The following is a 12,443-nucleotide window of genomic DNA, read 5'->3' on the forward strand; positions in this document are numbered from 1 at the left end:
CTTCAGAATTGCTGATCCGGTGTTCCCACCAGATTCGGGCAATGCTCCGAAGACATTGATGGTCAAACACTGAAAGTCTTTTGACGTCCTCGGCGCGCAGCGGCCATGTATATCAGCAGAGCTAACAAAAATCTCAGGAAATGTTTAGCTTTCTGGGCAAAGAAAAAGCCCGGCAGTACTTTGCAGTGTGCCACATTTTTAACCGCAAAAAGGCTGAAACAGCCAAACCACAATGCTTTTCCAGACACTTTGAACCCAAAAGTACGAATAATCCAGCTAGAACCTCCTTAGAAAACCCTCTTTCAGGAATTTAAGCAATATTTGCTTTCAAAGCTAACGAAAATGAGAGTCTGTAAAATATCGCAACGAATGAAGCCAATTAGATAATTGTAGTACCAAACTTAAAACTCAAAACATGAGTCTGATTGTCCTTCTACCCTGGGTACTTCCAAGGTATTATTAGCTCATCCCGTTTGTCCAAATCACTGCTCAAAACCATAACTTATTTGAGAGCCTCATTATAAAAAGAGAAAATGGGTGATGAAAGGACAAGGTGCCAGCCTATCACAAGCATTCTGGGTCTACACCTGTAGTTGCTCCATTTTGAATTCGCACGAGAAACAGCATTTTTCTTAGAAAATGTTGGTTTGGCGTACGCAAACCTTGGCCTGAGCCAGATGGTCAGGTGGATAGAGCGCGAATATATTGACTGGCAGGTCCGTGGTTTGAATGCGACTGATGACTCTTTACTTCCCCTGTATACAAATGAGCAACCTGACAATATCCCAGCTCTCGTGCTTCCTTCGAGTAGCAAGGCAGATTTGCACAGTGAAGATATTACAGCTGAACATTTTGATACGAGTTATACGTGGCTTAACCAAAGTATCTTATGGTAATTGACACGGATTTCCATAAACTTTCTCGATAAACAACCAAACACTTGTTGTCCGATTGCCTTGTTACAGATTTTCTGACACCAAAGCACACGCGCTATGGTCCTGATACAATGGTTATCGAACACCTAAAGAATTCTCGGCCTCGCCGACCGAAAGGCCAAGTTTCCCAGCTGTGCAAAAAGTTCGGTATTGTAGCCTTTCAGGTTTATGAACATAAAGCTTTGATGCCATAAGTAATTCAAATTAGCTAACGTGACCTGCGGCTTGCAGCTTCGTGCCTGAACATCGCACTAATACAGCTTCCAAGCTTCGAGCGACATGTTTAGCGGCCGTATATCCAGGAGTACGACCTTAGAGTTCGTGTGTGCAAGGTGGATGCCAACGAACTGAATGACTTTGGTCATCTCCTAGAATAAAAAACGCGCCTTCTTCTCCTCTTAGAAGACGAGAATGACATCGGCTAGATATTAGAGGTCAACAAGATTTTTTCCAGGAGCTATTGTAACATAAGGTTTTGAAGACATTTCAGCGTTGCTCACATTATATGTTTGACAGTGAGATTACATAGGAATAGAGAGTGGGCACCCCTACCGTACACCACTTTGTAGGTATTTCCTTATGTAATATCATACACAAAAAAGTTTGAGAAAACAATAAAAACTAGTCGTTGGTTTATTTGATGAGCTGGACAGTTCACTTGCAAATGTTTCATCACCAACAAGGTGACATTTGTCAGTGCGCTATTGGGAAAGTAGTGGTGCGTGACGATTGCTTGGCGGTTTTGCTCGATTCGTAATGGAACGTTTGCAGTCAAATTGCACAGTTCAGCGAACAAGTCAACGACCATCTACGCTACTTGAGTCACCAACATTTTCTTCTATAGAAAATACAAAACCCAGCATGTTCACAAATTACTGCACCATTAGGAATGACAACTCGGGATTCAACTTCTTAAATTGACTATCTAGAGTTCGGTGTCTTTATTGTCGCTTAGACGATAATGCCCGTGTTGCGGGCACATTTTCCTCAAACATCCGGTAAAATCCCACGCCCAAGTTTTCGTAATTATCAGGCGATCGACGGTTAGCCATGTGCAGGTTCCTGTCAAGTATCCGAGTTGGCCAATCTATATAGTACTCGCACTTTACTCGTTGCGGCACCATTGATTATATCTGCTGATTTTATGAGTTCATGCATTCAGTTTTGCCCCTAGCGCACATAAGTTGCATTAAAATCAAATATTTTTACGACGTATCACCTTTATTCCAAAAAAGAATTAGGGTGGTTCCGTAAAGATTTATACAGATCTGGCAGAAAATATGAGTAATAACCTATCGGAGACTTACCATTGCAGACCGCTCAAACTCAAAAGTGAGCTTAGAAACGACAGACGAATTTCGATGCATTTAAACATTACTATTTCGATTTCCAGTTCATTAGTCTGTATGAGTATGTATATAATTAGGCACTAGAAAGCCCATTGACCCAAATCGATCGGTATTGTAGTTGCCCTGATTCGTGTACAGGGGCCTAAAGAGAACTATCATAGTGCATGTAATGGCATCCTGTGAATGAAGGTTGTTGTAAGGATCTCAAAAGTGAGCAAGTAAAAACACGTGGCAGTGCAATGTGTGCACAGGACTGTACAGTGTTACGTGAGAAAGGTCTTGCGCAAAATATGGGGTTGATGATGTGCTAGTGCTTCGTTTACTAAGACAGGCAATTGAAAACATTGACCGTGATTAGTGGAGAGCCGTTTCTCCAAGTTTCCCCAAGTTTCCTTCCTGCGGACGCAGGTTCGAATCCCACCTCTGACAACTCACTTGTTCGTACGACACTTTACAAAATCTCCAAGCACGGTACGTTCGAACTCGGTTTTGTTTTTCCCTCGTGCAAATTTGTGGATGAATTTTTTCGCCGTTCAGTCTATTCACAACGCACACAAGAGTCATTGTTGGATTTTCTCACACTGACACAACCCTTGTTATTTTGCGCTCAGTTCCTATTTAGCACCCAGTCTCAATCATTACATCGATGAATACAGACTGCCCTCTGCAGCCATCGATAGACCACAGCAGATGTGGGCGAAAAACTTAAAACCCCGTATGGAATGCCACACCTGCAGGGCCTTGTGGCACTCTCAATGCATGGGTTTACAAGATGACCAGGTAAGCCAATTAGCTAACTCTCCTGACCCGTTTGTCTGAGCCATCTGCCTCTACATTAAGGGTGCAATGCATATCGCAGCTAAGAAGATAGCCATCAAAAACGAAACCAAATCACAATTGCTGAATCAGAAAGACCGGTGTGATTGTTCCACTTTGATCGGGATACTCGACGAGAAACTGAAGCTTCTTTCTAAATCGCTGTGGGATGCAAACACAAAGAATGCAGCGACCTGGGCGAAAGTTGATAAAGAACTTTCTTCGCTGAACGGGTACTTCGCGCTATCGATCCCGGTTTCGTTGCCTGCGAGGAAAGCCATTCAGCCGCGTCTCCATTGGACAGGCGCTTAAGGGAGACCAGAATGATAATCTGGGGATCATTCTCCGGAAAAATCCCACCAAAGGAGCTGGCAGAGTCGCTCCTAGGTAGTGTCCTCACTAAGCCTGATCACCAGTCGCTTCAAGCAGAATGGCTACTCTGGAAGGGAAACAAGCGAGCCCCTGAGCTTCTAGTCACCTTTCCCCCCATCTATCGTGCAGAAGAAATAGGAGTCGGCTGACAGCATTCGTAGGGCCTACCCAACGCTCAGGCATCTATCTGAGGATTGCCCTCTGGAGGCGCAAAAGCCTGGCCACAGCAGCTCTAGGGGAGAGGTTCGAAACAGCCCTCCGCTTGGTACCCGTTCAGCCGACCCCAAACTCATGGCCAAACCGATTGTTGTCAAAGCCCTTGGGCTCCTAAAAGCAAGTCGACGCAACCGGCCGTGTCTCCGGACAGCGGTTTCTATTCAGACATCACAGATCCCTCGTTTGCCAGAAGCAGTGTTGCCCTGGAGAAGGCAAGCCTCACGTGGAAGCAGCTTCCAAAGTGCGTAGAGCTATCACAGCTATCTTTCCGTAACAGACGACAAACGTGCAGCAGTGAGCTACTCACCGCAGTCACCTCTTCTGAGCTGGACTGAGTCAGATGTGAGGGAGCACGCAGCTGATTCCACCGACCAATCAATCACATGCGTTGACCTCAACCCTGGAAAATGCTACGACAACCGTACGATCACTGAGAATGTGAAACTGCTGATTTCCAACTCCATTCCGTCAAAAATGGCCCCTTCGCTTGTGGACACAGTCGTCGCCAAGGCCCCCGACAGCCAAAGCAACAAACGTAACCACAGTAAACCGGAAAGTCCCTCGTACATCCAGTTGGCCGCGCTGATCGCCAGCAGATCGGGTGTCCACACAAACACGAAAGAAAGACGACTGCGGCCAAACAAGCCACATAAGATTCACTAAATCAGAAAACTGCTGTCTGGCTTCAGGGTTCAGTCCTCTGCTGGAACGAGCCACACGGGAACGCCACCAAAAGAATTACTCATTGGTGCCGTCACCCACCGCTCATGTCCTCACAGAGACAACTTTCCGATCAAACCACGCCAAAGTGTCAAGGAAATCAGAAAGGCGGGAGTTTGCTCCAAATCTTTGATCAAAAACAAGTCTGGTCGTCAAAAAGATGGTGCTGAAAGAACTACAAGTAGCAATTGCTTATAGAGCGCTTGAACTCATTATGTCGTTGCACCCGTCAGATACCGCGTATGCCAACTACTAGCATTCGTGGACTCAGTCATCTCTAATGAAAGACTTCGTTGATAAGGTAATAATAAACGCTCTACTGAACGTAGCAACCGCTGTTCGTTGATCTCTGATTTCATCTGCTATTGGGCCAGAAAACTCGAAATTCAAACGTGGTTTCGAGGCTTTTGCCGTACAGACTTCTCGGGAATGCGCAGTTAGACTGAGACCAGCGGAAGACTCATATACTACCATTGTCCAGAAAGTTCATGAGGCTGACGCGATTCTCTTACCTAAAAACCAGCACGCAGTCAGATAAGCCGCGGGCTGCCCAAAAGGATTCGTCATTTTCTGTAGAAGATACCCTAACTTTTTTCGAAATGTTGATTGCAGGAAATAAAGAAGTAAGCTGACATTTCGTAAAATTCGGAGCCGCTGTAAATCAGAACTCCGCCAATGGAACATGTAAAAACGGGCCACCATTCTGTACCTCGCTCGAAACAACATAAACCTGCTGTTCAACTGCATGAGACCTCAACGCAGGAACAAGGCATCCGTGTTCCACTCGGGAGGCAGGAACGGAGAACTCACGATTGACCCAACAATGGTACCTGAGGTTTACAGGGAACACTATGCTGGTCAATGTCCAGCCCCAGTGCCCTTGTCACACTCACTCTTGTCAAGGCGTAACTACGAACAGCCTCTAACCGACTTGGTCTTCACGGTGGAGGACGTCCGTCAAACCTTGCATAAGATCAACCCATTCTGTGCGCTGTAGCCCAACGAGGTATATCCGAAGATCCTGAGGAAACATCCTCCATACTGGCAAATCATATATACCTGGTGCTTCGTCAGTCGTTTGACGAACGCCGCCCTCCCTTTGCTTGGAGGGAAGCGATTGTCATGCCAATCTTCAACTTGGTGACCGACTATCACGTGTGAGCTACAGCCGCATGGGCCCCACTAGCGTGCCGTGCAAGGTGATGGAACGCATTCTCAAGCAAGCTATCCTAGACAGCGTGCCGTGCAAGGGCCTGATATTTCTAGCTCAACACGGATTTCTCCAAACCGTTCTTGAGTGACGAACATTCTCGTACCTATGGGCAGTTGAACTCAAACCAAGGACGAGGGCCTCGTATCACATGCCATATCGCTCGATTTCCCAAAAACATTTGATGGAACCGCACACGTCCCACCGCTCCACAAAATCGAGTCTTACGGGATTCAAGGAAAAATCCTTCGCTGGATCAATGCGTTCCTAGGAGACATTTGATTCCGAGTGAAGGTAGGTTTTAGCCACTCTTCTCTAGCGCCGGTCTCCATTGGAGTTCCTCAAGACTCCGTTTTGATAACTCCGCTGTATCTGATATACGTCAACGACATTAAGATGTTCTTGCAAGTCTATGTCTACTTTTTGCGGGCCGCTTAAAATCCTGGAGTTTCAATGCCAGTGCCCTCCAAACGGATGTAGACGCTGCGAAACAGTAATTGTTGGACCGGCACCTTTCTCCGAATGGCGAAAAGTGCATACCTATGTCATTTGGAGTACACTCAGCGGATGCCATTTTCATGCATGGCGAGAAAGGAAATGAAAACATCATGCGGATAGACGGTAAAAAGAATTTGGGTATCTGGCTCTCCTCAAACTTGTCCTTCTCACTGCACCATGAGAAATCGGGCCAAAGGGCTTTCGCCATTTTACGGATTATTTGGCGCACTTTATGCGGTAATACTTGCATGGACTTCCGAATACTCTGTGGGGTCCACGTCAGACCGCTCGTGAAATACGCTAACCAAGTTGTCTACTCAGGACGCATGAAAGACGTCACTCTCATTGAATGTGTCCAGCGAACCGCTACGGGAATGTTTGCCGGCCTCAAATACGTGGACTACGAAACGCGTCTCGAGGTGCTTGACCTCTTTCCCCTGGAGCATTTTCGCCTCGGGAGGGAACCCATTCTTACTTATATCCGGTTTGAACAGAGCTTGGCCAACAGGTTTCTCACCGTTGATCCAGCAATCACAGCGGGACAAAGTAAGACTTTCAAGCTCAGAGCGCACACATTCATCAGGCTAAAGGTTCCTCATTTCGGGTAGTACCCGCGTGAAAGTGCATTTTTTTAGCGGAAGCCATTTGGTATATTTCAGTCCTATCTTTAAATGAGAATAATCCAAATGTACTTTGTGTTTTGATCATGTGCTCCTAGACTCTAGTCGTTCATCACTTGCGGTATGTACGGTACGTGAAATATAGCGCGGGAAATAATTTACCATTTGGGGCTATGTGAACCAATACCGAATTCACGTTATTTTCTACTTATAAATACTTTTTTATTTATAGATATTTTGCATATTTTGCATAGAAAGATGCTCCTTTTCATGTGACTATGTCTTCTTCACAACCACATGTGTGCCGAATATTTCCCGACCCTTCTTCACCAAATAGGGGGAACAGTGAGCACCAGCCGAAAGCATGCTTCCCACTGCTTCCCTACTGTGCTCCTTCGACGGAAGTTACAATGTCTGCGCCGTGCCTACACTGGATTACTGCTGGGAAGATACGGCAAAGCATGCCTCATTGTTGCCCTTTTTAGTCGATGGGTTTTACAACACAGATGTCTAGACAACAGAGGAACTTTTCCCAACAGGTTGTCAGTGCCGTCAGAAGTTTGCTAAAACAGAGGTTGCCAAGCGATCAAGCTAATTCTGTTTTGTCAGGCATCCGCATTTTGTTTTTTTATAATTTTTGTAAGACTAATACATTGGCGCTATGGATGGTATGAATAACACAAATTGGCGAAAAGTAGTCAGCTCGGCTATCGGACATTAGTGGAGTCATTCAAGCGACCCATCCCCTTCCAATTATATATAGGCGGCGTTTTTGGCACCGCACCACATTGTTAACCCAACGCTTTGCAGAAGACACAAATTTGCATATTCCTCTCTTTACTTTCCACCGGGTTCCAAAAGTCTCAGGCTCCCTTACTCCCTGGTCAAATGTTTCTGGTGCACGCTTCTCTTCTGCCAAGTCCAAACAATTGTTCCCCAGCTGAGTGGTCACGAAACGTGTCAACTCTTCCAGTGATTTTATGGGAATCAAAAAACTTTGTTTCGGGAACTCTTACACCTTTGGATTTTCTCGCCAATTCCCATTCCAGGTTATCCAATTTGATGGGCTCTGCAATCTAACATTGCACGCTTTTCATGCTATAGCCCCGTGGATCGCGATTTTTTAGCAATGCTTGTGACTACTCATAGAATTCTGTCCTGCATTCCATTTCTCTCATATAGAAGACCACAATCCTGCACTTGAAAACGTCCAGCACTCATTCGTCCAGTTCTTCATATAACTAAAAATTAAAATACAATAATTTCCGTAATTCGTCATCAACAACATCTACAGCTAGCAACTGTGGCCTGTTTCGCCATTAACCAGTAGATAATTGTAGCTCATATCAGTGATTCGAGGTCCGGTCAGCCAAACAGTTACCTCAGCTTTCTCTCCTAAATTATGGCACTCTTCGGCTCACGTAGTAGCGTCCAGTGGAGCAAGCCCCTGTCAACAATTTCAGAAACTCTTTTCCCATCGTTCCCTGTGAATCGGCTGACGCTTTTCACACTGCCTCTGCACGACGGAGTCCTTATGACGACACTATATGAGAAACTGGGGCTAAACCTGCTCTCTGCAAAAATCATTCTTTAATTGCCCTTACCAAATAGCCGACGGTTTTTTCTAGTTTGTTATTACACCTGTTATCTTCTCACAATGCTAAAAACTCCCTCCCTTTGCTTCCCAAGCATGTTTTACTTGTGCTTATCAAGTGGACGTTAGCCGCTTCACAACAAGAACAAAACCGGTCCTTGAAACTTACCGGGAAGCCTCAGTCCCGTGTATCAATTGGTGAATTCGCTAACTTCCAGTATTTTTATTTTAGATTTACTATGGTGGCTTTTGGGAAGGCTTTCTTTGTATTTGGTTACGCGCAGCCTCAGGTATAACCACTTTGATTGTTATGGAGGGAGGATCCTGTCGTGTCACTGTGGGAAAGGTAGCGTTATTATCTTGAATCGCATAAGTATTGAGCAGATAGTTTTAACTCTGAGTCATCGATTTTTTAGATGATGTCAACCTTGCCAAACAGCAGCGAAATTCGGTCCTGAACATTACCAGCATATGGTGACGAAGTTCCATGTGTAGACAAATCTCAGAGATAAGCGTTAGTACGAACTACCCTTCTTCAAGGGCTGGAACCTGGGATTTTCCAGTCTGCTGGGTACTGGGAACGTCGGTGGAGTGGAGGCGAGATTGAGCACAGCAGTAAAATGAGATGTTGGTGCATATTTCAAAGTGTGAGTTTTGGCAGAGCAATCAATGAAATAGCCCTGGGGAGGTAGTTGAGGGCCAAGTCCTTTTATTAGGAGCAGTATAACTGGACGCATTTAAGGATCGATAACAGGAAGTCAGAGTCCATTTATCTCTTGGAGGAGGAAGATGTGGTGGCGTGTACTGCTTGGATGTGGGCTCGCGGACGGTCCTTTTTGGGACAATACGGTGGACAGCTATTGAAGATTTTAGATATATCTACAAGCTGCCTCTATATTTGGATAGTGAAGGCAAAATCGCAGAAGTGCATTTGTTTGGCAATGCAACATTGGCAACGATGAGACAGATGGGACTTAAGTTCTCAAGACAGAGTATTAAGACAACAGTAAGAGCTCGCAACATCTTGGGGTAGTAAAATGTTAGATGTACCAAATATAAGATCTCCGGGTTTTGTAAACTCTGACCGTATATTGGAAACTACAGCGAACTATTTACAACAGGAAGCACCGGGTGTGATAATAAGCTTCTATGAACAATTCTTCTAGTTAACGAGGGCGCTTCTCCGGTTACTACCTGATGGCTTCAATCTATGGTGTATGTTACTTGATTGCTGTTGATTCTTGCAATTTATGCAGTAAGAGTTTTATGGAGCAGAGTGATATTAGTCCTGAGGGTCTCATTTACTGAGACAGGCTCGGTGGGACCAAATAACTGACAAGACATTTAGATATCCTGATGAGGCAAGAAGAGACCGAAGGCGGCGTAAGCGCGGACTCTGAAGGTTCATGCAACTAAAGAATTAATCGGCATTTTATAGAATGGGTAGCGTGCTCGAGGTATGACGTAATCCGAAAATTTACAATAAATAAAGTTGAGATTTTAAGTTTGCATACGAGGTTAGTGGCAATAACATTTCTAAGCCACTGGTCACAAGTATCGTGAACTTCTCCCACGTGAGTACAAATCAGGTCCATTCCAAGCCAGGAGGATAGCTTTGTGATACGTCACTGGCTTTACTGCTTTTGGTGCGGCCCAGTGTGACACAAAATGCGTTTTCAACAGTGATTTTGTTCAACCGTCCAGTAGGTGATATCGTCACACTCAAGTTCGTTGGTGAAATAGCAGTTGCCGTGTCTGGCAACGCTTATGTATTCTTAGATGTATAGCTAGTAGCTTAAACATGTTGCAGGATGCTGAATCCTGATCATCCATTCCTGCTTTGGTAACGTCTGACCTTTCAGTGTTCACTGACGTGTTGAGATGGATTTTTTGTATACCTATCATTTACGAGGTTACTCTAACTTCGATTACTAGACGCAAAATTGCGTCATGCCGGTTTGCTGTAGGTTGAGTACCGAGCTGACAGCAGGGTTGTTGTGACAATCGGGAAGCATCGGGAGTCTTCTCTCCATAACAACAGGATCCATCGATGGCCTGTCATACTGCAGCCGGCAGTTAGGTCCCACTATCTGATTGCGATGTTGCTTCACCGATGCGGAAAACAACATTTCGATACTCTTAGGCATCAGAAGCGTCCTGGCACATGGCTTTAGCTAACCAGTATGGCTCTAATGAGAATTTCTTTCTTCTCAAAATTTGTATTGATGAAGATTTAATGCCGCTGTTCGGTTCCACGTCATAGTCACTATAAGATCCGGACGGTTAAGGATCTCACAGGACGATTGCGACTATTAGATTATACGCAGTTCGTAGCCAGTAGTCAATAGGAGCAGACAGACGTGGGGCAGTAGATGATATATTGAAGACTGACAGGAACTGGTTCTACAGAAAAACGAATTAGTAAGCATCATGAATTAAGAAAACGTACAATCAACAATGACGCAATCTGTAGGAGCGGGAAGCAGTCACTGTCACAGCACGGATTTCTGTAGGGGCAACAAGAAGTAAGTACCAAACGATGTGCAAACATACATATCGGGGCAGTCTGACAGTGTGAGTTGGCCGTAACGGCGCAGGAGTCAGTACGTTCGGGATTTGAAGGACTGTCTTTCGGTCGGCGTCGACGCAGCCGCTCGTGTCGCGTGATAGGTCAGATTGCGCGGTTTCGTCCGTTTAAAACAAAGCTCAGCAAGGGCTATCTGCCAGGTGCGATACATAGGTAATACGAAATAAACAGCTATACTGGACGTCCGGTTGGTGTAGTCGGTGACGCGTTCGCCTGCTGTCCGCAGACTCTGGGTTCGATACCCGGTCGGCGCGCTTTTCGGTCGGAGTGGACGCTCGCGAATAGGTGTAATCCAGACGAACTTGCAAGCAATGACGGACGGGCAAATTAAGTATTGACATCAGTTACTGAGGCATAAGCAGACCCTAAGCCGGGACGAAACAGGGGGGAAAACGAGCAAAGAAACGAAACGGTGTCGTAATAAACAGATGCGAGTCACGTTACTCATAAGTAGTCGGAAAACAAGGAAAGTTACCGCTGGTCACCGTTGATTCGCAGGCGGAATCAACACTCCCCAAGCCATAAATTTACGTGGAGATTGAGCCAGCAGACCGATCAGCCACTCTGTCTGTCCGCTCCTCGCAGTATACAACATCTTGTCCGGAGGCCTCCAATAGGTAGAGATGGCGGACGTCTCGACGTAATGCCCCCCGACTGGTTCTTACGATCACTTCCCTGACTGCCCCATCAGTCGAGTGAACTGCTCTTTCGACAATGCCTTTCTCCCACTGCCCTCTGGGTGTCGAGATATCTCCCAACAAAACGAGGTCACCTTCGTTCAGACTCCTCCCTTGCTTAAGCCACTTTGACATCGTCTGCAAGGTTGGGAGGTACTCCTTCATCCAACGACTCCAAAACAGGTCGGCTAGGTGGTTGGCATGTCTCCAGGTTTTTGTTAGATTCCGTGAGTCAGCACAATGACTGGCCGTTGAAGGATTCGCGCTCAGAAGCAACAAGTGGTTCGGCGTTAGAGCTGCGAAATCATTGGGGTCCGAAGTCAGCTTTACTAATGGGCGGTCATTGAGGATTTTTTCAATCTCAGTCAAAGTTGTCTGCAGCGTTTCGTCGTCTATCAGTCTGTCTCCTAATAAGGCCCGCAAAATTCGCCTGATGCTTCGTATCAACCTTTCCCAAATACCTCCACGATGACTGGCTTTCGGTACTGAGAATACCCAGTCGCATTCGTGCTCTAGTAGCTTGGTCGCCAGCTTATCTTGATCCCATCTTCGAAGACATTCCTTCACATCAGCTTCGGCCCCTTTAAAATTAGTACCGTTGTCACTATATAGCTTTAATGGACTACCTCGTCTAGCGACAAATCTCGAGAACGCGCACAGGAACGAAGTCGTGTCCAAGGTATGGGCCACCTCGATGTGAACGGCACGCATAGTCATGCAAGTGAATACACAGCCATATCGCTTTTCGGTACCGCGTCCTCGTTTGACTAACAGAGGTCCGAAGTAGTCCACCCCGGTGAAGGCGAATGGTCTACTGCTGCAGTTGGTTCGTTCAGTTGGAAGGGGGGC

General features: G+C 45.9%; 1 protein-coding gene across 1 annotated transcript in view; it reads right to left on the reverse strand.

The window, feature by feature from the left end:
* Window positions 1-2,280, reverse strand: part of T265_07974 (hypothetical protein) — a gene marked incomplete at both ends in the record, with an annotated part of 41,476 nt that extends 39,196 nt beyond the window's left edge. The window contains one exon of the mRNA XM_009173651.1: window positions 2,243-2,280. Within this exon, the coding sequence (XP_009171915.1) occupies window positions 2,243-2,245 (3 nt within the window). The remainder of the gene's footprint in view (window positions 1-2,242) is intronic.
* Between the last annotated feature and the right edge of the window lie 10,163 nt (window positions 2,281-12,443).

The sequence above is a fragment of the Opisthorchis viverrini genome (genome assembly GCF_000715545.1).
Source record: "Opisthorchis viverrini unplaced genomic scaffold opera_v5_192, whole genome shotgun sequence".
In the NCBI taxonomy this organism is placed as follows: domain Eukaryota; kingdom Metazoa; phylum Platyhelminthes; class Trematoda; order Opisthorchiida; family Opisthorchiidae; genus Opisthorchis; species Opisthorchis viverrini.